Genomic DNA, 25,890 nt, shown 5'->3' with positions numbered 1-25,890 from the left:
TTGAATCCTGTTTACAGAAAGTTATACCAGATCCTTCAAAATACTGTGGACCCTACAAACCATCTGGTGTCTTAGAGAAGGGCAGTCCTGTTGAAAAAGAAGTGGATATCCATGGTCATGATACTATTGGTAATTTACTTTTTATACAATTTTATTGATTATTTTAGTTATGATATTCTGTAGCTCATATTCATTTTTATTAGTGTTCCAGAAGTTAGCTAGCTTTCATTATTTTAAATGCCAAGTGAATACACCCTTATGTGTATCTTTCTCTCACTATATATAAATGCACATATATACATATATAATGAGCTTAAACACATACAAATTCATGCTTGTAATACATAAATATAATTTTGTTTTAGCATCTATATAAAGTTTTGTAATTACACAATACACCAAATATCCATTGACTATTAAATTGTAGATTATCAAATTGTTAATATTTAATGCTTTGATTATTTCATGTAATTTGCTATTATATAAAATGAATTGTAATAATTTTTCTAAGCTACATTATTGACAAGTTCTCTTAATCAAAATGAATGATTTGGGGGGAGAATTGCCTTTGAAAAGGTTCTGAAAGTACCTGGTAGATTTGAAGAGTAAGAGTATGAGTTTGGGTTTTTTGTTTTGTTTTGTTTTTCTTGGCTTTTTTTGGCCAATGATACTATGAAACCAAGTCATTAGAGTAGTATAATATCACTGATACAGTTTTCAATATTCTTAATTTTTCCTTTTATCCTACCTGTAATTAATGAGAGAACATACTTTATTTTCTTAATAGAATAGGTATGTAAAAGCACAATACCATAGACTTGATGGATTATAAACATCCTTCAAACACAGCAGTCATCATCTGATCCATTATTTGGCTATATTTAAAGGAAGCATTGGGTACTTACTTTTTTTTTTTTTTTTTAACCTCTAGGTGTGGTTGTAATCCATAAGACGGGACATACCGCTGCGGGCACATCTACAAATGGTTTAAAATTCAAAATACCTGGGTTAGTGTTTCCCCAAGAGCAGATTTCTCATCTCAGCTATGTATTCAATGTAAAGCTATATATGCGAGGGCTTCTATAGGGTACCAAATACAAAACTGAAACCCTTCCCTAACAGACAAGTGTGAAAGAAGCATGGTGCCATGTGAGACTGGCCAAAGCAAGCATCACAGCCAGGGCTTCAGAGTTCAGGAGTGTTGGGTTAGTCTGGATCCTGAGTAGTTAGTGATGTCGTCAGTCTAGTGGTAGTGGAGACTGGGATCTGAACACAGAGGGCTGAAGGAGCACACGCAACAGACGGCCAATGCAACCAGTGTATACAAGTAGTACACTTCAGGTTGAGGGCTTCTGCTGGCTGGAACAGAAGTGGAGTGTGTGTGTGTGTGTGTGTGTGTGTGTGTGTGTGTGTGTAGGAGGGTTGTTGTTTTAAGTAGAACAAAGGCATTAAGTAGGTTTATTAAAAGGAGGAACTGATAAAAGTTTGACACCTTACATAGAAGCAGTGTAAGAAAAGAATTCAGAACTATTCAAGTACTGCAGACATTAAGAAAGGTGTAATAATAGAACAGTCACTGTAAATCTGTGTGATTCGATACAACAAACTGACGACAAGATTTTGCTTAAAATTTGAACTGATAGTAAAAGGATGTAGTTTTGAAGTAAAACATGCTATTTTCATTTATGTAAACATGTGAAATAGCTGAGCCAAGCTATTTAACTTATGTATTATCTCACACGCTTTTTAAAATATATACGCTTAGTGGTTACATATCAAATGTGTTATTAAATGTCGCACATCTCTAGAATCCATTCCTCCCATTTTAATTAAAATTTCTTTTCTTTTTCTGCCAGCCAACATCTCTCCAACTACCCGCTCTCTGCTATAGACAAACCAATATTTTAATCTTTTTCTCTAATTCAGTTTTGTTACACTGCACATCTATCTGAAAAGAAAGTCATATAATTAACGTAGCTGTCTGAAAACTATAGTTAATAAACAAGCGGAAATGCAATCTAGTGAGGAATCTACTTAAAGCAGTAACCAGTGGCACACTGTGAAAACAGCCCCTAATTTTGAAACAGTTCATAACATGATTTAGTTTACTTGGTTTCCTGTTCTAAATTGTTCTCTTCTCTACGCACCAAGTCGTGTAGGAGACTCACCGGTACCTGGAGCTGGGGCCTATGCTGATGACATGGCTGGGGCAGCTGCAGCCACAGGGGATGGCGACATACTCCTGCGCTTCCTGCCTAGGTGTGACTTCTTACCTTTGTCAATTTTAGAGATGCTTAGAACAGTTGTGTCATGTCAGGACATAGTCAATCGATTTTTGTAGCGTGTTTTCCTAATTCATGTGCAGAAGAGTCTTTCGTGAGACCGTGTAAGGTATTTTGGTTTGTTGTTGTTGTCGCCATTTCGTTTGTAATCATTACCTTGAGTCACCATTATCTTGGGGAATGAAAAGTGCCTTACTGTGCTTCGTCAGGGAGAATGCTTCTGCTGTGTTTAATGAACTGACGCAAGGCCATGGTGAAGTAGAAAAACTACCGCTGGATGTCCTGAACACGTGCGGGATTTTCTCCCAAGATTGTAGCTTCTTTCCCCATGCTAATGTAACCTCTATTTGTGACTTCTGACTGGTATTACTAAAATGACAGTTATTCAGCCAAAGTCAAAAAAAATCGCCCTCGTCTGAAATTAACGGTGGATGAGTTGAAGAGATGACATTGTAGCAGAGCTTGCTTGCCCTGATGTTAAGGCTGTGACAGGAATTACTGACTCGTGTTCATTCATAGGTATTCTAAGTGTGACAGTATGGTCGGTTCAGATTTTCTGACGTCAGCTTCGACTAAGGTGAAGTTAGTGTTTATTCTGTTCTCTTATATTAAGTTGTCACCTCTATTTCAATTAGCTACCAAGCTGTAGAATATATGAGAAGAGGAGACGACCCATTCACAGCTTGCCAGAAAGTGATTTTAAGAATTCAGAAGTATTATCCGGAATTCTTTGGGGCTGTGATATGTGCCAATGTGACAGGAAGTTTTGGTAAGTTAGATCTGTGTTTTTGTTTGTCTGAATTTACTAGTGATTATAAAGGAAACACACTTCTAAATGTCTGAGCACCCAATATGCCGTGTTCTATCTGAAAAGGGGGTCTGTAAAGTTCTGAGTGAACATCAATAATGAGCTGTCAATACCTGTAAAATGTTAAAATATGTGCTTAAAACCTTATATTGTTTGGCTGCTGGTTGTCATGGGCTACTTTTGGGCTGTCAGTTCTTGTCTTCTGCACATATCCTAAAAGTGTAGTTTTGGCCCGGAGCACATGTTGACAGGCTAATTTAGTCCGATGCTTTTCTTGCCTAGAGATGGTGGGGACAAGTTAATCTCCCTTACTTCTTTCTCATTCATTAAAACATTTCAGTCATTTCGAATCTCTTGGCTCTGCAGAACAAAACCGTTTACTACTGAGTCAGCCAGACAGGCCAGCAGTGGTACTGTGGCAGTGCTTGGCATGTCTCCTATTCTGTTTGCTTTCCATATGAGCCAATCACAGCTGCGAAGCATTTAAGGTCAACCATGCTGGTTCTCATCACTGTGCTTTCAGATGGAGAATATGCGCAGCTTCCCGATCAATAGAGCTTATTAGGTTAGACTGCTCATTTCTGTTCTTTGATCTTTTACTTCCCACACTTTTGTGTTTGAAGAGCTCGTTTGAAGAATTCCGCATTCTTTTTTAAGTTCTGAGATAGAAGAGTCAAAGAAAGTTATGGGGGCTGCTTTATGGATGAAATAAGGCAGTTTAATGATTCCCTTTTAACAGATAAGCCACAGAAGGCCCAAATTTACATTTGGTAGGGTGGGAAGATACTAATTATCTTACTATAAAATTAAAACTGGACTCTTTCCTAATAAAGTCATGGCAGACGGACCTCTACCCCGCAGGTGTGCAAACAGAAACTAAACTTAGAAAGCATATTGGCAAACAACTCTTCTTGCCTTCTTTGAGAGTGAAAGAGCAGGGTGGAAGGGAAGCAGGCATTTAGAAAGGACTTACAGGTAAGAGCATGTTCTTGTTGCTAGGAAAATAAAAGCTTTGGTAATTTCTCCTAAGAAAGGGTTGGAAGAGTGAAATACTAGAGCGACAGCAAGGGAACCAGCTGCTTGTCCGATGTTCCCAGGGTGAGTTAAGGGCTGGAGAAATGACTCAGAAATTCAGAGCACTTGTTCTGGCACAGGTCTGATGTTTGGGTCCTAGTACCCACAAGGTGGCTCTCAGCCATCTGTACTCCAGTTTCAGGGTGTCTGTCTTCTTCTGACCTCCTGACACCAGACACATACATCCAGGCAAATACTTAGACACATAAAATAAAATAAGTTTTTAAAAAACTATATTACCACCTTATTTCCTCTTCTATGACCACCAACTACCACTATAAAGGGTAGCATGTAGATTATATACATACATATACTATGTGAACATAGGCATGCAAGAGCCAATGTCTAGGCAAATGTTATCTTTCTTGGTTCTGAGACATGCCTCCAGTAACCCTCTGTCTCCTTTTTTTGACTCAAGGTGCTGCTTGCAACAAACTTCCAACATTTACTCAATTTCATTTCATGGTTTATAATTCTCTACAAAGTCAGCCAACTGAAGAAAAAGTAGACTGCATCTAATCCCTTTTGTCCGTTAGCATGTGCGTTTAAAGAGGAAAGAAAGTAGGGCTGGGAAAGTTGCTCGCCGACATCATGTAGTGGTCTTCATTTATTTCAAGTTCTTGTGTGAGTTAAGCGCAAAAATAAATTATGCTGCAGTGACATTTCAGTACCTAAATTTTTACTTATTTATTTTTATTTAAGGTCTGTTTCCCACTTGCAAATGAACATGCATATTGTATGATGTATTTTTGAAGCTTTAAGAGATATTTGGATTTCTAATCATTGTGGCAAGAAAGGTCTATAGTGAGGACTTATTTTCACAATGCTGTAGTAATACAATATCTGTATTTGAGTACTCAGAGTACACAGGCATGCCTGGTCCAGGGACATACTAACGCTATCTCAGAGGATTCGACCAATTGAATTTCTGATGTTATACTGATATGTCCCTTACGGGTGACCATTTTGGTTTTACCTAATGTTCTTTAATAGCTTTAAGCAGGAATAATGCTATTAAAATATATGGTTTTTATTCTATATATTATGAAAAGCTGATAAGTGTTACTTGATTTTCTTTGGATTTCTCGTTGATGGAGTACTCAGTAGGGGAAAGTTACTATTCCATAGAAATCTCTGATCTTTGGACAACTAATATTCAGTATAGATCATTTCTTTTGAATTCACATAAGGAATTCTTTTTTATAATTTTACTAATCTCTTGCACCAAGGTAGGGGTTGCATTAGAAAATGTCAATAAGTATATTGTCTAGCTTGGCATTGTTTCCAAATTTCTGTATCATCTATCCATGACTGACAAGTACAGACACACCATACGTCTGATTTCTCAAACTTATTTTTTACTCCAAAATCGTCATTGCTTTAATCTATAGTCATTAATAAGATGGATGTATTATATTGTTGTCAATACTGTTAGTACTGTTTTTTTTGTTTTCTTTATTTTGTTCTTTATTATTATTATTATTACAAATTTTCACCTCCTCCCCTCCTCCCATTTTCCTCCCCCTCTTCCCTCCTCCTCCTCCCTCCCCATCCCTCTCCAGTCCAAAGAGCAATCAGGGTTTCCTGCTCTGTGGGAAGTCCAAGGTCCTTCCCCCTTCATCCAGGACTAGGAAGGTGAGCATCCAAACAGACTAGGCTCCCTCAAAGTCAGTACATGCAGTAGAATCAAAACCCAGTGCCACTGTCCTTGGCTTCTCAGTCAGCCCTCATTGTCCACCACTTTCAGAGAGTCCAGTTTGATCACATCCTCCATCAGTTGCAGTCCAGCTGGCCTTGGTGAGCTCCCATTAGATCAGCCCCATTATCACAGTGGGTGGGCGCACCCCTCGCGGTCCTGACTTCCTTGTTCATGTTTTTTTAATACACACAAGTATTTGTTACCTTTTGAAAATAACCCATGATATTTGTTCTCAGGCAATCCTACCTATCCCAATTACTTGGGAAGCGACTTTCAAAATGTCTGCTACCAGCACAGAGTTTAGAGTACTTAAATTTGAACCCAGTTTAATAAGAATGCTTAAACTACTTGAAATACTAAATAGTTTTAGCCCAGTTTAGTAATGGTCCTTTACAAAGGAAGTGTTTGATGTCAGAAAGAGGAAATACCTAGATTATTTCCCCGAAGGATTCATATGAACACTACTCAAGAGTATATGTCTAAGGCAACAGGCAATGAGAAAACTATTAACCTCAGTCTGTTCTAAAAATGTTGATAATTTCACATTCTTCACATATTTGCACTGACTCATACTGGGATAATTTTCTATGACTATTTCACTAATGACTTCTTATATGTTGATTCTTATTTCTGTTAGCCACGGTATAAGTCCCGCCGAGTCCTTTCCACGAACCATTGCCAACTCCACATTCCTGCGTGTGGTAGTGTTGCTCTTGCTTCCTCTGATCTACTACAAGCGGCTGAGTGGTTCTGGAAATGCATTTTGAGTGAATTTGGAGTGTGAGACCTTCCCAGATTTTTTTTTTTTTTTTGTATTTTGTCAAGCATGGCAACATGCTGATTGCTGCTCCCAACTGCTTGTGTCCTTGAAAATTATAATGAGCAGACATCCCTGACAGTACCCAGTGGAAATAAATTATGATTCAGTATAGACTATCCTAACTAATATATAAAATACACCAATCAGGTAAAGAGTTTTGTGAACACTTCTAAAACAATATGATTATTTAAAAACCTCAAAATGAATTTCTTTTCCTGCTTAGACAAAGATAACCAGGAAGACGGTGATAAAATATTCATTCTAAAAATGTTTTTAAAGTGTTGGGGATAGTTCCAGATGATGTTTTCCTAAGGAATCTCTCATATTTTTTTTTTCAAAGAAGCCTATACACCTGTATTTAGTGATTCCTGACAATGTAGGGGGGAAAAAAGCATTCACACCAGCATGGTACTGCCGTGTATTCAGGAACTGTTTTTAAGGATGTTCCTAGAGCAGAAATCTTACAAGACTGAGAAGTTCCCCCCACCCCACCCCCCGCGCGAGAGGGCACATTTGTTTGTGTCTAATACTGTTCTGTTTCTCTGTGAGGAAAATGGCAGGTGGCTTTGTTTGCAGCCCCTAATAAAAGACTGAGATTTCCCAAGACCATGTGTCATGCTCACGTTGTAGACTCTTTCTGGAATAAACACTCGGGCACCAGGGAGAGGAGGTGCCACAGGTGGATCAAAGCCAGGCTAGCTCCCAAAGGCACTCCATCCCTGGTCCTGTTTGTCTCTCATTTGATCCTCTAAAACCATGGGGTGGGGCGAGCAAGCAAGCTCTTTGTCTCAGACGTGCCTTCCATTCTGTCTTCCAGCTTTGATGACAGTGTAACAGGCTAATTTGTTTGCAGGTGAGATTGTTAGTTTTCACTAATTTATTTGAGTTGAGCCAGAAGATGATGAAAATAGCCCTTATTTAGGAAGCCCATCTAAATCATCTAAATGGTAACTAAACAAAATATTCAGATGGTGACTAATACAAGTTTTAACAGGTGACACAGAATACTTCACACAAAATATTAAATATTTCATGAAGTTCACATTTCCTCCTGTTTCAAAGTATTCTTAGGAGACCTTGACTTATTGTATTGTCTTTAATTAAAAATAGACATTTGTACTATATTTACAAAAATACCTATCTTCAATATCAACAATCAAGTGATTTCTTTTGACTTTAGATGGTAAATCATAGGTAGTGTATTTTAGTTGATATTTCGTACCCAGGCAATATATCTTCAAAGCCCATAATTTTAAACTATTGAACATTTCTTTCAAATATCATGAGTCCTGATGTGCTGTGATTGAATATAACCCCAAGAACAAGAAAGTTAATCTAGGGTCATTAATAGTACAATTAAAATTGTACAATTCAAATTTATTTGAATATATCTATTGCTGACATACATCTTAATTGGAAAGCAATTCTAAAAATAAATTAATGTATTTTTGTCATTTTTTCTGGTCAATTCTTGGTTAAGATCCCAGGCTTTTGGTTTTTTGTTTTTGTTTTTTTTTTAGTTTTTCGAGGCAGGGTTTCTCTGTAGCCTGGGTGCCTGTCCCGGAACTAGCTCTTGTAGACTAGGCTGGCCTTGGTTTGTTTTTTTTGATTATTAAACTTGTCACATATTACACAGTAAGTTTTCAACTCTCTTACACAATTACAAGATGAGTTGATGAGGTCCTCAAAATATGAATTGTGCTGAATAAGTGTTCCGTGATTTCTGTTTTATTATATAACCTAGGGTCAGCCAGTTTTAGAAAAAGAAAGTCATATTTTACTACTGAGGAAATCACATCTACTTAAAGGATAAAAAATGACCACATTCAACGTGGATATAATGGAAGTCGGAGCTGCTGTGTCCAACCTATTTGCCTCTGAGTTAAGGGGAGGAAAGTTATTTATGGTTCCAGTGCACGGATACTGCATTAAGAATTGGTCATTTGATTTAAACTTGTGACCTTTCCGAGTGGCGCATTAGATGTGTTTGCTCATTTATTTTCACTAATTAAAATCTTATTTCTATAATGTGAATGGTGACATATAATATTTTTAAGAAAATCAGAATCTTAGAAATAATAGAGGTAAACAAAGTTATTCTAATTGCTTATAATCGATCTCATTTCTTTCTGACTCGTGTAAAACCCTTGAGCACCATGAATGTCAAAATACTTCTTTCCATTTCTAAACAAAACCGACATTTTTCATCTTTTTTTGTTCTGTTCATTATAATTAAGACTTGTTCTGTTCATTGTAAATAAGGTCAAAAAGAAAACCAGATTTGTAGTAAAATAAATGTCAGACAATGCAAGCTAGCTTGGTTTCATTCCATGAGGCCAAGGCAGTGTAGTTCATGACAGTGCTACATACATTACACGGATTGGCAGACATTAAATTGTGATCCATCTTCCCTCTAGAGAGACAGTTTTAAGATAATGCAGTATATTAGACGCACGCGGAGGCACACACACTGCCTTAAATGAACTTAATTACTTGAATTCAGACCCTGTTCTCTGCCAGTGATTAACTATGTGAACTTGACAATTAGCTTGATTTGATTGTGTCTCAGTTATCTACACTGAAGGAATAAAAATAAAGCACCTACTGCTACAGTCTGATGTTGGTCTCGCTCCTTCCCAAATTCATTCGCCGAGTCTGGTGCTCAAGGTGATAATAAAGGAGATAGGGCCTCTGGGAAATTGTTGAATCATGAGAGCATTAACTTTAGAGATGGGGTTAGTGCTCTTATGAAAGTGTCTCAGACAAGATCCCTTCCCATTCTTCAACGAAGGCCCTGTCTGAAACAGAAAGCCTTCTTCAGACATGTAATATATTGTCTAGCAGTCCAATATTTAAAGTATTTCGGTCATCTGCTTTTACCTTTCCTTTTCAACATCTTAATAGAGCAAAATTTACAAAAGGACAAGGAGAGAAAATGGTATAGAAAGGAGACAGAAGAGGAAAAAGCTGTCTTGCTCCCAAATGAAATGCACAGTCCTGTAGCAAATCTGAAAGAATCAACAGAACACCTTCTAGAACCAGAGTGTCGTGGTACCACAGTAGCGTTCAAGAATGCCCTCCAGGCATTTGTCCCCTCTTATTCCATCCAGGCTGGAGCCCGTATATACCGCTCAAAGGCAAGAGAATCTACTGTAGTGAATCCTTTCAGCACTGTAGAGCAAACCTTACCAACTTGATATCCAAGGACGCATCTTTAAACTCTAGCAATCTACCCCCTGCCCCCAAGAGATTCTTTTCATCTCCTAATGTGAAGTTCATCCTTTTTGATTCCTCATACTTCTGAGGGTTTTAATAACAAAAATTCAAGTCCAAAGGTTCCTCTGAGAATTATGGCTGACTGTACACTGTAATCCCCTATAAAATTAGACACAGGGCCAGCAAGATGTGCTCAGCTGGCAAAGACCCTTATTACCAAGCCTAATAGCCTGAGTTCAGTCTCTAGAACCTTCAGAGAGAACTGAATCCCATATGTTGTCCTCTGGGTCCCACACAGATTATGGCACACATGGGTACAACCTCCAGCACACAAAATTGATTGATTGACAGATCACTGATTGATTAAAGCACAGACAGAAATTCCCAATCTGAGAGGGAGAAATAGGAGAGTAGCAATGGAGGATCAGAGCATAGCAAACTGAAACTCAGTGAGAAAGATATTGAGGTCCTCTGGCTCCTCGAGAAGCCACTGGGGAAGTGTTATGCTGCAAGGCTCAGAGGCCTTACTCATTGTCACCACTATGACCTTGCCTTTGCATCCCCCATGATCACACACTTGGACTGACTCTCTTCACTGCACTGAGTCATTTCTACTGCAAGTAACCCTTTGCCATACCTGTAAGTAACCCCAATGAAACTCATTGGTTTACCAAGTTAGACTATGTCGCTGTCCATATTTTTGCCTTCAATTTCCTATCTGTGGTGTGTTAACATTTATTTATATCTCCCTCAGAGAGGGGCACACAATATTCAATCAGAAAAATTAGGCCTTTACTTTTCAATTCAGCTGCACTCAAAATCTCAGAGCAAGGACAAATTATAGAGAAATTCCTTGACAGCATATCGCATGAACAGACTATAGTTCTATTCTCAAGAGTCCTCGTTTCTGTCTGAAACCTCATAACCATAGTCTTTGCAGTCCACATATCTTTCACCATCGGCTTTTCTGCATTCTGAATAGAATCACACATCAAGGTCTACTTGTAGTATTCTAGGCTTTCTCTTGCATGTTGTTCCACACTTATCTAAATTCTTTCTGCTTCAGGGCCTGACGCACAGGTTTATTTACAACAGTGACCCCACTTCACTGGTATCTATTTTCTCTATAAGTTACTTTTCCATGTCACTGACCAAAACACCTGAGACAACAACTTAAGAAGAGAAATTACTTATTGTGGTTCACAGTGTCAGAGGTCAGTCTGTCACGGGAGGGTCAGCATGCAGAGAGGGTTATATTGTGGCAGACCAAAATCACACAGGAAATACAGGACTAGATCAGGGAAGGCCCAGCTCCCAAACACAAATTGACTCATTCCTGAGTTAGGCTTCATTTCCTACCTTCTTTTCTTATACCAATGAAGGTATTATTCCAGTCAGTAAGTCAGTGTCTCATAATCCAGTTGTCTTTGTAAATGTCCTCACAACCATCCTCAAATGTCTTCTTTGGATTCTGGTTATTTACTAGTTTTTAAATCCCCCCAGTTATTTACTAATCCAATCACGTTGGCAATAAGAATCATCACAATGTGAAATAAGTAATACAGGGCAAATCTGCTTGGTTCACAATTTCAGAGTTTCTGTGCACAATAGCAGAGAGGGTATGATGGGGCAGATTAGCTCACATCATGGTGGCCAGGAGAGAACATTACACTAGTGGAATTTTCCATATTTTAGCCTTTTGCTCCAGCCAGGCCTCTAGGCCTATGAATCAGACTGCCCACATTCAAGGTAGGTCTTGCCCACTTAGTCAGTCCTCTCATAAGGAAATGCAATGTGTTCTCATCTTGACGCTTACAAAGCCAAAGCAATCATAGCCAATAAACAGCAAATGAAGAAATAGTATTGATAGCAGATTGTGGAACGTGAGTGTGATTTCCAAAGCAATGCTCTCTTGAACAGAAGTGTGGCAATTTTATTTGGGAAGACTGAACAAACTCATATAAGATTACATTTTAGGGGAATTCATATTCCAGAAGGTGCTCAGTGAAGGAGTGCATTTGTACACATGCTTAATTTGACACAAATCGAGAAGGAAGGATGATGGATGAAATTTGGGTCATGCTTATGTAAAGGTGATGTAACACATGTTCAAAAGGCTCAGTTGGTAAACAGGAACACTTGGAAATATGTTCCACTGGTGTCATGAAGTTGTAACTGAGAAACACAAGGATATGTTGATGGTGTGTTGATGAAGAAATGTGTCCCTCAAAGTTATGGCCTCATTTATACACAAACTCTCTGAAATGCTTTCAACCACAGACACATCTACAGATGTGCTTTACCAATCTCTTAGCCACTTCTCAATCCAATTAAGTTGCCAGTGAAAACGACTTACCACAACTGGTTAAAATGACATTAAAAGCAATGATATAATTAGTTCAAAAAAACCTAACAGCAATTCATATAAAATCAGTCTGAGGAAAACTGCAAAATTCTTATGGAGGATATAAAAGTGGACATAAATAAATGGTTAGTGTTAAGAGAAATCACAAGCATCTGTTTAAGGGGATATCAAGGATTTATTAAGAGATAAAAGGGGAAATATGCTTACAAATAAAGGATATGATAGATCTAGTTGCAGAGTCCTTAGAAAGCTGGGGACCAATCATAGTCTGCTTAATGCCACTGCCTCGGTCTTCACCACTTAGGAGAGAGTGACGACCCCCTCCCCCCTTCCCTGTAAGAGATCATGTTAGCAGACAAGAAGCATTACCTCTATTGGGCCAGATAGTCCAAGATCATGGGCAGAGAGTCCCCTTTTTATCTAAACAAGAAAGTTCTAAACCTAATACAAAACTATACAATAAGAACAATTATCAAGTATTGTTCAAGAGAAAAAAAAAGTAATAGCAAACAAGATGGAACTACAGCCAACAAGAACAATCTCAAGGAACTCATACTAAATTTCAAGGTCATATGTAAATTGCAAATTAGAGAGAGTAGTCCAATAACTGTCCTATTCATGAAGAATCTGAATTTAGTACCCAATACCCTTTTAGTAAAGATATGAAAAGATGGTAACTGTGACTATCTAGTCTTCAACACCATCAAAGTCTTGAAAAGGAAAATAATATTACCTGAGTAAGTAGGAAGTGTAAGCAAGCAACTTCTGAAAAATGCAAGAAGTGACAGAGACAGCTGGCTGCCTGGACAGTCACCAGATATTTCTATGAAATGGTGGGCACCCACTTTTAGCTACAGACCTAGAATATCTGACAGACCGTTTTCAGAAACAGGAAATTTTGAAAGACTGTACTACCCTGTCTTGGCAAGGTTCAGTAGATGCTTTTCCTTGTGTCCTGCTCATCCAGAATTGACAATATGCTTACTGTCAGCAGGCAAAGCAAGGGCAGTTCTTTGCCAAACAGGCTATTTTGCCAAGAAGACAAATTTTATATGGAGTGTCTTCAAGGCCCACCATCCTCTCATGAGTGAACTGGTGCAATCATGTCTCACATCAACAGAATTCTAAGTTATTAAAACATTTACATGTCATGTTGTCTAGGTTTATGAAGTGCTTGAAGATTACCTATCCATGTGACATATTTCTGTATATCTAGAAAATCAAACTAACATGACTATAAGGATGGCAAGCATGAGTAATTATTAACCTTTAATTCTTTTCAACTTAAATAGCTTAAAGGCTAAGGATTCATATATAAAAATAAATAATCTGTAAACAGATGTACAGTGAATACCCACTGCAGGTGAGCTTGTCTATGATCATAGATAGATCCATTTATGTCAACAGGCTATCTCTTCTGAACATAATGCTGCAGATTTAATACAACACTATTCAAATTTTCAGTAAGTTATTTCATACATGTTAGTAAGCTATTTCTACAATTTATAGTGAGAAGTAAAAGACCAAATCGGCTAACCTAATGGTCCTACCTAATTTTAAGATTTAAAACCACAGTAATAAGCATATTGTAGCACTGGTGAGAACAGACAGTTGGGTCACTGAAACTGTTTACAAGACTGGAAACAGACCCACTTTATATAACAACTGATCTTTGAGCCAAGAGCAAAGGTAATACAACAAAGAAAAAAAGTCTTATTATCAAATAATAGAGAACAAAATAGATGTCCAGAAAACAAGATCAAGACCCAGAACTTCCACACATCACAAAAGTCATTCAAAATTGATCACACTTTAAATGTAAAATTCAAAACTATAAAGAACAGAACATACAGAAAGTCTAGAAAAACTTGGGCTTAGAGATCAGTTTTACATATAAAACCAACAGCAAGATCCATGAAATAATTGTCTATGAAAGATACCAGCAAGATAATGAGAATGAGGGACAGATTAGCAGACAAAATTTCCAAAAGACTTTTCTTATAATGAACTGTTTTCAATACACAAAAACCTCTTAAAACTGAACAAGGGTTTCAACAACCTTTGTGTGCTGGAGGTAACAACAATGGGGTTATGAAATGGGTAAATGCATGAATCATACACACAACAAGTAATGGAAAGATGCTTCACACTGTACAATAGGGAGGAAATTTGAACTAAAACCACAATGACATGGTGCTATACACTGAGAATGTCAAATACTAGTGAGATTGTGGAGCAAGAAGAAACTCTTTCATTGTTTGGGAGAATACATGATGGCATATACAAAATGAGAAACAATTTACATGGGCCTTATAAAACTAAACATGGTTTTACAATGTGATCAGGCAACCATTTCTTTGCTCTTTATCCACACAATTTGTCATATATATGTATATGTTTTTACATGGACATCTTATGAATAACTTCCCAACTTGGAAAGAGCTAAGGTCTTTTCTTCCTGGTGAGTTTAGAAAGAAACTGTGCTACTTAACATCTGTACTGTTAGTCAATCAATAGTAAAAAAAAAAAGCTTGCAAGCACGGGAATTCATGAATCTTAAATAGATATTACTAAGAGAAAGAGAAAGATGAAAAGGTTGCATAGAGTACAATTTCAATTGTGTGGTATCCTGTGATATAAGTGGAGACAGTGTCTGTGGTTCCCAGAGTTGATGGAAGGAGGTCAGACATGAGTAATTTTCATGTAAATAAACTATTTTATTCAGTGTTGTTATATTGGCAGGTACTGACCATTATTCAATATTAATTTATCAAAACCCAATGGAATTCACCAAGTAAACCCTAATAAAATCTATGAACTTTGAATGACAATAAGGTTCCTAAATTGCAGCAAATATACCATTTTTTTTTTTGGTGTGGTGTTATAGCAAATGTTCCATTGTGATAAGCAAGGCTATGGTCAGGGCAAGATAGGTATATAGGAACTCCTTGGATATTCTGTTGTGAACATAAAAACTTCTCTAAAATATAATCTTTTGAAAAGAATAAAAATAAAAAAAATACTTATAACTTCATTGAAAACTTGAAAGATCAGTGAGGCCGTTACAACTACATTTCACATGGTGAGAATTCTCGGGAGTTGTGTATGAACTGCCCTCTTGGGATATAGGCAAGCTCCATTTGTCAGCACCCTGCCAAGCCTGCTTTATACCTTTCCATTCTGTGCTGGGCCCTGGGTGCCTGAGTTTGTGACCCCTGCTGTGGAGGAGCTGTAATGGCTTCATTCCCTTACTCATTTGTGCATTCGACTTTGAGATTTAGTACTTGAGTTACAATACAGACAACACTGAGTGGAAGTCAGAACACAGGGTTCATAGAAGTGGTGAGTCCAGAATTCCAAATAGAAGAGAGGAATGGCAATTTCACTGAAAAGAAGAGCCAGGAAATTGTCTTTTAAAGATTTATTTTATTTATTTGTGTGTGCATGTGTGTGTGTTCACATGTGTTACGTGGATACCTGCAGATTTCAGGAAGCAGCTGTTGGATCCCTTAAAGGTGAAGTTACAGGCTTTTGTGATTTCCACCAATTAGGTGCTGGAATCCAAACTCCATTCCTCTAACAGAGCAATCAATGTTCTTAACTTCTGTGCTATCCATCTCTCCAGCCCCAAACCCCGGGAGTTCTTGTAACTCTGTTTTCATAATAAACACACATACAGTTTTATATGAATTTGCCTCTAAGACCTCATTTTAACATGGTACCAATCAGATTTCAGCTCTGCCCCATGGGATCCCCGAATTATGAGGTAATAGGTGTTTCCTTTGAATCTTACATTTCTCTCAGTCTTGTATTTCTCTATACCCAGTACAGAGTGGCAAACTAGGAAGTAGCTATTCCTGTTCCCCAAACTCAAATAACCAGTGTCATCTGGAAAGTTACTGAAGACACAGGATTGCAGGATCCTCCCCCAGTATAATGAATCTAAATCTGTACTTCCCCAAGATTCCCAGATAACTCCTAAGTCCATGAGAACCTGAGCAGCTCTAACCTAAGTAGTACCAAGTTCTTTGCCTGATAACTCACTGCGTGAATTTGAAAAAACACAGCACTTGAATTTGACAAATCTAATCTGGAATATGTTTTCCAGTGATGCTACCAGGGTATCACTGGAAAAAAATTTCACTTCCCTGGCATTCATATCTGTCATATTAAGGATATTAATGCATGTTTTATAATATTTAAAGTATTTATAAATAATAAAGTACCCCATACAGGGTCTGCTCTACAGTAGGACTGAATAGATTTTATTTTTACTCCTTGCTTGTGGGATCAATCAATAGTCTATAATTCCATGGCTTTCGGTCCCTGCTACAGATCTTACTTCCTACTGCCTGTGCCCTTATGAAGAAAAAATGCATGAACTACTAAATCTTAACAAAATTAATTTTAGATTCTTTAAATTAATTCTTATTGAGTAGCGCACTATATAGAATTAATCCAGGCTTTACTTATTTATTTATTGCATGTGAGTATATGTGAGTGCATGCATGCATGTGTGTATGTGTGCATATATGTGTATCTGTGTGTCTGTGTAACCATGCATGCCATAGTGTATGGGGAAGTCTGAGACAACTTGTAGTAATTGGTTCTTTACTTCCACTGTGTGGATTCCAGGGAAGGAACTAGGGTCCTCGGGCAAGCACTAAACCTTCTCACTGGTCCACATCTTATTTTTTAAGTTATCAAAATGATACTGTTGCTTGAAGGAGAGATTTGAGTTTCCCTGGAGTGACAGGGCAATTATTGGCTCAGATGATTCAGTTGCCTACTAAGCATTGTAACATAACCGTAAAGCATTCTTACAGGAGAGAGACATCTTTGAAGACATCTTTCAAAAGGCTGCCCCACTGTGCTTTAGATGATACACTTTTCTCTTACTGAATGTTTTTGTTCAAACATTATTCACTTATCTATACATTTTCTATTTTGAATTCACTAGACTGTGACTTTTCTGTAAATCCTTTATGAACTAGGTCCCTCATGGGCCCTCTTTAATTGACTAAGGATTATCACCCAGACCCAGAAAGACAATTATCACATGTACTCACTCATAAGTGGTTTTTAAACGTAAAGCAAAGAAACCAGGCCACAAATCACAATCCCAGAGAATCTAGACAACAATGAGGACCCTAAGATAGACATACATGGATCTAATCTATATGAGAAGGAGAAAAAGACAAGATCTCCTGAGTAAATTGGGAGCATGGAGACCTTGGGAGAGGGCTGAAGGAGAGGGGAGAGATAGGGAGAGGAGCAGAGAAAAATGTAGCACTCAATAAAAATCAATTTTCTTTAAAAAAAAAAAAAGGATCATTAGTAGAGAACACTGTCAAAACCCTAGGCGTGCTTCCTCTTAAAAACTCATGGCACAAAACTTCCAGGAATATGGTGCCAAGGTACAGATGAAAACAATTCATGTCTTCATACTAATAAGCACTATCAGAACTTGACTTGTCAAAGCAAGACATGCTTTCATGAGCAGCCATGTTTTAAGAGAAGATTTTTTTTATAAAACTAAATCATTAATGATAGGATTGTAATAAAACTACTTGAAAGAAAAAAAAGGGGATTGGAAATCTCTGCTACTAATATATTCTGGTATCCATTCTTTCAAGACACAGAGTATCAGAAGAGATCAATTCTCTGGTCTACAGAGGGTTCCCTTCTGTCATCTTGCAAATCTGAACGGCAATTTTATCATTCAATACGGAAGAATAAACACACACTATTCAGGCCCCTCCCAAGATCATTGTCTAAATCAAAAAGTTCATGTCCAAGTTTGTTCTGGCCTCATTCAAAATCTCCCTTTGCTTTCTTCCTTCTTTTCCTATCCACACTTATAAATAAATTCTCAGTCCTTTTTCAATATTCATACCACAGCATGAATATTTCTTTAGATTATATCATGTACGTTCTTAGGTAGACACACTGGCCAACATGAATATTTCTACATTGTTATTAAAAGGCTTTTTCAAACTTGCTAAACTTGAAGTTGATGCTGTAGATAATATTCATGTCTTTGGGTCTAAAAACTTATGACCTTATACTTAGGCATTCTTAGGCTTATAAAAATTATTTTGGTGTTTAGGGTATATGTAAAAAACTTGCCAGGTTTAAGACTTTTTCTAGATTTACGCATTTGATCATGATAATGAAAGTAATTGTATTACCTCTAAATAATACGTCAAGTCATCCTATTTTGGATTTTGAACACATTGTGTGCTTTTATATATATATATGTTCTCTTAGGTTTTATAATTGCCCTTTTCAGTCCTTTGTTCACTTGGATACTTTGGGTAATTCTAGCACATCTGACAGAGTTTGGATATTCCCCACACCTACTTGCATTCAGATAAGTCCCAGCCAGTCATTAGTAGAGAGGGATTATCCCTCCACTCCTGCAGGAGAGAGTTTCACCAGGCACTAAGACCAGAGAGCCATGGGCTCCCAGGGCAGGTGCCTTCCTCATCCTTTGAGATTCTTGCCTGCTTTAGGAAAGCTGCTTCAAGGGTCAGGGAGAGCTGAAAGAATTTTCATGGGGCACAATTTTTATACATGTCTTTTACCTGGAGATTTTTCCATAAGCCAGCTCAGGACCTCTCTGCTTGGTATACAATACAGAAATAACTGGGTAAGTCTTACAAATTGAATTGAGCTGACCATGGATTTGGAGTTACTGCCTTTCCCACTGAGTTAAAGCCAAATAGAGTTGCCTCCCTGGGCTAGGCTTTGATCAGTTGTAGGGTACTTCCCTCTCCCTGACTTAAATACATCCAGTCTCCAGCACTGGTTTTATTTAATGTTCTTGTTCACTTCCCTGGAAATGCTTTTGCTCGGGCACCTGCTGGCTGTGAAAGTGATTAGGATTTCATGGGACCAGAGCATTTCATTTCTAGTAAGCCACACCACGGCCCATAAATTAATATAGGATTATGCTTCAGCATCTACTCCGCAGGCTTGTTTTGAACTGAAAAGAAAAGGCAATTGAAGGATGAAGAAAGAGGAAGGAAATGATGAGATGAAAAGTGAACGCTGTTACAAACCTGACAGTATGTATTAGCATAAGCACGTTCTCTTTGGAAGGAACTGAGGAACTTCTCCCATTGTACTGTTGTTCTTTGTTAGTACTGATAGGGGTCATTCAGTCCACTTGAAACGGGACTCATCTTACACATGAAAAATATCTTACCCTTTGTCAAAATGTATACAGGCAACCTTAAGTGTCTCTGAAAGCCAGTTCAGCAACTGGAGTCACAATCCCAGCTGATCTCAGCATTATAGTCATCCCCACTAAGGTGTCAGAAGCATGAATAAAGGGGTCTCAGATCCTCCAAGTGCATGCTCCCAAAGCCAATTGCTAGCGAGTGACCGTGGTCAATGTCAAGAAAAGCAGGAGATTCATACTGATATTCACAGAGATATACTCTGCCTTAGTTCTAATACTTCCAAATAAAATAAATAAAAATGTTGTAACCAGCAAACAATGACCCATGAGTCAATATAGCCCACTGCCCGATTCTACACAGGCTCCAAGTTAAGACTAGATTCTTCAAAATAGAATGGTTGAAAAGTTAAAAGCAACAATATTGATTATACAAGAAAATTATCTAAAATTCCTATTTTAACTTTATGTATATGCTGACAGCTGCTTTAGTTCGATGAAGGAAGAATGAAGCAATTGAAACAAAGATCTCCAGTGTGTTGTGTGTGTGTGTGTATGTGTGTGTGTATAGTTTCTCAATTTCTGTTTTAAAACAAAAGTTTGGTTATTATACAACAGAAACATAGTAATAATAGATGTTAAAAGACAATTCTAAATTTGCTAGTGAAAAATATAAGAATGCATTTAATATGATAGTTACTTCTTATGGTTAAAAATCAAAATGAAACTAGCAACTGAAGAAATTTAGTTCTAAACCTACTTTTTTTTTTCTTGTTTAATGCATTCAAGCAAAATTGTATTTCAGGTGATAGAAAACTGTAGACTTCTAGATAGATCAAGCACTGTGTCAGGTAACTTTGCTAAATAAAACCAGATAAAGAGGCTATTGTTTTGAAATTGATAACCAATGGGGAAGATGGACAGTAATGAAGCAATCCCACAATGCAATCTGTGATGGGCATAAAATACTCATGATAAAAATTCATTTATTAATGTTAAAATGGTCTTATAACTAAGTAAGTGATTAGTTGGCAAAATGTGACAAGATGTGAATTAAACTGTAATAATTCGTGTTTTGGAGGTTTTCCACAAGCGTAATAGCAGGATGCCGCCTTGACAGTTGGCAGGATCCAACCTATGAAACAAGAAATTTGAAATGTCCATGTAAAAATCTCTATCTAAATTTCTCACTAGCTAAATAACATTTTAGTACCAAAGTAGAAAATAAAAAAGAGAAAATTTAGCATTCTTTTTTATTTAATTTATCAACAGTTATGAATGAACTTTAATTCTTTATCCCTTTTAACTTAGCAGGTATCAAGCACTATATAATGTGATCAAGAAAAATGAGGGGCATTCTGGCTGCCTAGCAGCTGGTCACCACCAACTTGCTCTTATCACATCACTGCAGTTCTGCCACCTTTGACCTTTCACATAAATTTCAGCATAAAAAAGCCACCAACCTGGTGGATATTTTCCTCCCACGGAAAAACAATGCCACCCCCGACTTTTGGACTAGCATGTCAATGAGTTAAGCAAGTATATTAATTTAATACAAAGCTCTTGCTGCAGAGAGAACAAAAGACAGTTTATTCTGAGTCAAATTCAAATGACGGTAGTGGAGGAATATGCATTTGGGTTACTCTGAATGACAAGTTCTATTGTGGAAGAGTTGGCGTTGAACTTTCATAGTCACAGGACAAAAGAAATTCATAAATAATGCATCGATCAAGCATACTGATGGGGACTCTGGAGTGAGCAGGTTACAGCATGGTGGGGAAATCTCATCAGTAGAATTCTTTCCATAGCATCCTGGCTTTGGGTTTTTGGGTGCCTAGGGTTCTGCTCTGCCATGTATGTGACTGACATCACAGTCACAAAGACAGTGTGATACAAGTTAGTGACAAATGACTATTGAGGGAACTAACAAAAGACCATGTAGTTTTGACTATCAGCCTACAACATTCCATTTTTTCATAATAATGAAGTTCTAATCATTCAGTCAAAGGATGCTTCAACAAAGGTGTGACTTTCTCAGAAAACGTAGGTTTATATGTCAGTGTTCTTTAGCCAGAAACAGCCTGACAAGAGAAAGGGAGGAAGGGGGGACAGGAGAGGCCAAAAAGATAAAGACGACAAGAGACAGGGAAAGGAGAATGTAAAGGAGATAAGAAGCAGGAAGGGAGGGAGAGAGGAAGGAAGAGTTAACTTTGTGGGAATTATTTTTGAATGTCAAGATGCTATCTAAAGACATTTATTGACATTGAATAGATAGGAATAAGACATTTATCATATTAGATAGATAGATAGATAGATAGATAGATAGATAGATAGATAGATAGATAGATGATAGATAGATAGATAGATAGATAGATAGATAGATAGATAGATAGACAGACTTTCTCTTCCAACCAGGATAATCTGTTTATAGTCAGTATGGATGTTTTCATTCAATATTTTAGAGTCATTGTTACAAGGTAAAAGAAAAATGAGGTTATTATTATGAATAACATTGTGGTTTGTTGAGTTACCTGGGTCCGTTTGCTTTCTTATTAATTTTGTGGATAGGTGGTACTCTCCAACTGTTACATGGAATCCCTGTATTTACTTGTACCTTGAATGACTTTCCCAGAAACTCTGTTAAGCAAAATGCTAGTTTTCTACTTTAACCCTTCTGCAGTCTCTTTGCTTGTATTTGGGGGCAAACAGCTTCTCATATTTTAAAGAAAATCTTAGAACTTCTATTCCAGTTAACTCCGAGAACACCCTAAACTACTGAATACCGGATATGGCAACTTCTTACAGCTTTGTGAAGAGATTTGCCACCTTTTTGTTTGGGTTGCTGACTCAGGAATTTGACATTCTACTGTTGTGCTTTTAAAAGTATTTGCTGTGCCTTCATTTCTCCCCCCTCTCTGACAGTTGAAGCGGAAAGGTATATTAACTTTTTTGATTCCAATTATCTTTCCTATAGTCTATTGCTGATACACTCTTGTGTCAAGTAAGCTATGTGAAGAAAAAGAAAATGTCATCTGGCAAATGTGATGGCGTTTGAGGGAAGGTGTGAAAGGTATTTCTTGTCATTGGTAACTCTCCAAGAACTTTCTTTAAAAGGCAAGTAGAATTCTTTTGAAATATTTGAATTGGATAGTTATTTTTTTCTGCCAAATTTACTGAAAGATTACCATGCAAATGCCAACGTTTGTTTTTAGAAAAGATGTCAATTGAAGAAGGGTGTTTGCCTTGACTTCAGTCTACATTTTGTTGAAAGTGTTCTGTACAGCATGATAGGTCTTCTCTTTTGTTTACTTGTTATTTCTGTTCTTAAGACAGTAAGTCCTGTCTCAGGAAGATAAGGTTTTGACTACTGGAGAAGAAAGAAGGGCAAGGCGATGAATGCTAGGATGATATCTGGTGAACATGGAGACTATGTGTGTGTCACCTGTTTGATTTTGTGTTTCCAGATGTTAAAAGGTCTTTAGTGTGCCCAGCCACTGCCTTTTTATTGAGCACAAGTGTTAAGGGTTTCTCGATAGCTTATGAAGTGGAATTTTATTTTCTTAAATTTCATTCATTTTGTTTAATAATCATTCATTATTATTTTTAAGTGTTTGGCTCTCCCATGGCCCTATTGAATCAACTGTATATTGTTGTTTAACATATTGAGCAAATTAGGTTACATTTAAAATGTTATCCTTTTTAGATTCTTGTTTGAAAATTGCATACATGCATGAGCTATTGATGATTTTGAGGAAATTCACATCCCCCAAGCTTTCTGGATGGGTGACCAAATTGCTTACAAGGGGGGGGGGGGCAATTAAAAAGGAAATTTGAAGATTTCTTTTTTTAAATCTAGACAGAAAGTGGCAGCTGGGAGTTAGGTTTGAGTTCTTTGTCTTGAACATTACATCACCATGTCTTTGGATGATGTTGCAGTATAAGGGGAAAAGAAAGCTACTTAAGAAGTTCTGTTGTTAGAGGTTGGGCTTTCTCAGTTTCTCCACAGGGAAACAAAAGTCATTATTTCTGAAGTCTCACAGGGACCACAACTGTGCTAGGGAGACTGAAGACTGTTTCTTAACAATTACAGTCAAAAATAAAAGTTTTCAGCAGTAAATCGGTTAATTCTTTTTCCTCTTTATTTGGCAGAAGAATTCTTGTAAATTTCAATAATGCTCGATGCTAAGTCTCATTCAACTGATGACCAGCATTTCAATGTAAATGCCACACTCTCAGTGAGAGTTCCTGCCTGGCCTTCCTCTTAGTATTTATTTGGTCTATAACAATTAAATAGAGATGAATCAGCTCCTTTAGTTCTCAATTTCCTCTACTTTAGTAATTGAGCGTTGCCAGAATAAGAACGCTCCTCTAATCATTCTCAAGATGTTTTCCCATTCGCTACCCAGTCTCCTCATCCTAATGAGCAATCAGCACAACATTTTGTGGCCATGCCGAAGCTACATAGCAATTTTATTGCTCTAGGTTTAGTGAACAAAAAAGGGAGATCATGTTGATTGAATGGGAAGAGGAAAGAAAAAAAGAACGGACAGCAGAACTTCCTCCAATTTTAGAAAAAGAAATGAGAAGACATAACATAAATGAAAGGAAAGGGAAAGGACTCTTGCAGAAAATACAAAGAGTTTCCATCAGCAACGCTTCCGATGGGTGTTGTGGATATGACCCCTATACACACTTCAGTCTCCTTCACACGCTTTGAATAACTGAGTTTGATCTGCAAGGTGATTCCCATGAAACGGAAACAGGAAGTTATCTACAGGGAGATGAATGAAACCTCAAACCTGCAAATGCATGACTCCTTCCCAGGTCAACTCCTATGCTAACAGTACTTAACAAGTTCCTGGTTTTCCCCTCAGGAAATCTGAATGTCCCCAAAATGTGAACTGAGCAAGATTAGAAATCATAGGAAGGAAGGCAAATGCAAATATAGTTCCCATTAATAATAATATTTTTTAAATGGGAGCAGCTGACAGAGTAACCCAAGCATTCAGTTTCCACAGAAATATTGATTAGAATGGTGTGGAAATTCAGAAGGACTGACTACAGACTGTTGATGTGACACAGCAGTCAACAGCAGTTGCTACTCAATGAGAAACAGAGTTTGGATACCAGCATCCATGTCATGAGGCTCGCAAGCACCTAGAACTCCAGCCACTAGGAACCCCAGGATGTCTTCTGACATCAGCAGGCACCTCTATGCACATGTGCACTTATGTTCACAAAGGTACACACACACACACACACACGTTTTTTAGTAAAAGATTCTTGAAAAAGGCAAATGAATCTGGAACTTGATGTGATCCAAATAATCTAGTACTTGATGTGACTAAAATTTTACAGAGCCCAGTCCAATCATCAAATAGAAGTTTTGTTTCCTTTCTGAAACTGGCCTTTGTGAAATTCATCTTTGCTTTTCAAAAGTGAGAATCATGGAGCTGGAGAGAATGTTAAGTAAAGAGTGCTTGCTTCTCTTCTAGAGGACCTAGTTTCTATTCCCAGCATCCAAATGGTGGTTCACAAGTATCTGGAACTCCATTTCCAGGGTATGCAATATCTTTTATTGGCCTTTGTGAGCACTAAGCACACATATAATACAGTTCCATACATGCACAGAAAACACACACATACAATAAAACTAAATTAAAAAAAATGAGACTCAGAGGTCTTTGTTCTCTCTGCAGATATCATTATTTCCTGTGTATCTATTAAACCAAAATGTGAATGATGTGTATCATGTGCCATGTATAACCAGCCTACTTTATTCATTACTTTTATGTCCTTCTTAATGAGTTATATTTAATAAGGAGCAATATGTTTTCAAGATTCCTGGTTGCATTAAGGGTTTATCAAAAATAAAGATTATAATACAATACATTTGGAACTGTTACACAGGTTCTTCATCCATATACTACACTGTCAATTCAAAATAAATAGGGTCTGAGGCAATAGGTCGGTAATTCAAAGGGTTTGCTCTGCGTAAAGACCTGTTTACTACAACATAACTGTGAAATAGAAGGAGCATTAGGACCATGAGAGTCCAGGGCATCTGCTCTGGGTCCTATGTAATCTGTGACTCCATAAAAGGATATATATTTCTCTGGTCAGAGACGGACAACTTCCCAGCTTGAGTGGCCTTTCAGATGACCAAACCTTATTCAAGACACCCTCAAGCCTCCTCCTTCTCACAAAGAAAAAGAAATAAAGATAAATGTGCATATAGTTCCTCAAAAATACATTCTGAAGCATGCCCTTTTCATCTCTGAAGAAGCCTTAGTAAATATCAATGATTTAAAAGCACACTTCAATGCCGCATAAAGGACCTTACTTGCTAGTAACAGCTCATTTACAACTCGAAGAAAACCATCTGAAATAAAACGTGCGAGTATAGCTTTTAAGATATCTTAGCCACTGCAACTTGATAGTAT

General features: G+C 37.4%; 1 protein-coding gene across 3 annotated transcripts in view; it reads left to right on the top strand.

Moving 5' to 3' along the window:
* Aga (aspartylglucosaminidase) overlaps window positions 1–25,890 on the top strand; it is a 62,632-nt gene that overhangs the window by 5,756 nt on the left and 30,986 nt on the right. The window contains exons 5-10 of one of the 3 annotated variants that reach the window (XR_009055693.1): window positions 18–129; window positions 932–1,007; window positions 2,152–2,259; window positions 2,918–3,051; window positions 4,583–5,799; window positions 6,501–7,494. Coding sequence is in view for 2 of the 3 variants with exons in the window: in XM_057753001.1 (XP_057608984.1) it covers window positions 18–129; window positions 932–1,007; window positions 2,152–2,259; window positions 2,918–3,051; window positions 4,583–4,683 (531 nt within the window). In the remaining variant the exon portion in view is untranslated. Of the gene's footprint in view, window positions 1–17; window positions 130–931; window positions 1,008–2,151; window positions 2,260–2,917; window positions 3,052–4,582; window positions 7,495–25,890 lie in introns of those variants that run through there. The other 2 variants (XM_057753001.1, XM_057753002.1) reach the window with 2 other exon arrangements.

The sequence above is a fragment of the Chionomys nivalis genome, chromosome 20 (assembly GCF_950005125.1).
Source record: "Chionomys nivalis chromosome 20, mChiNiv1.1, whole genome shotgun sequence".
NCBI classification, from domain to species: Eukaryota; Metazoa; Chordata; class Mammalia; order Rodentia; family Cricetidae; genus Chionomys; species Chionomys nivalis.
Note: the sequence above shows the minus strand (reverse complement) of the source record. Positions and strands in the feature narration are given on the sequence as shown.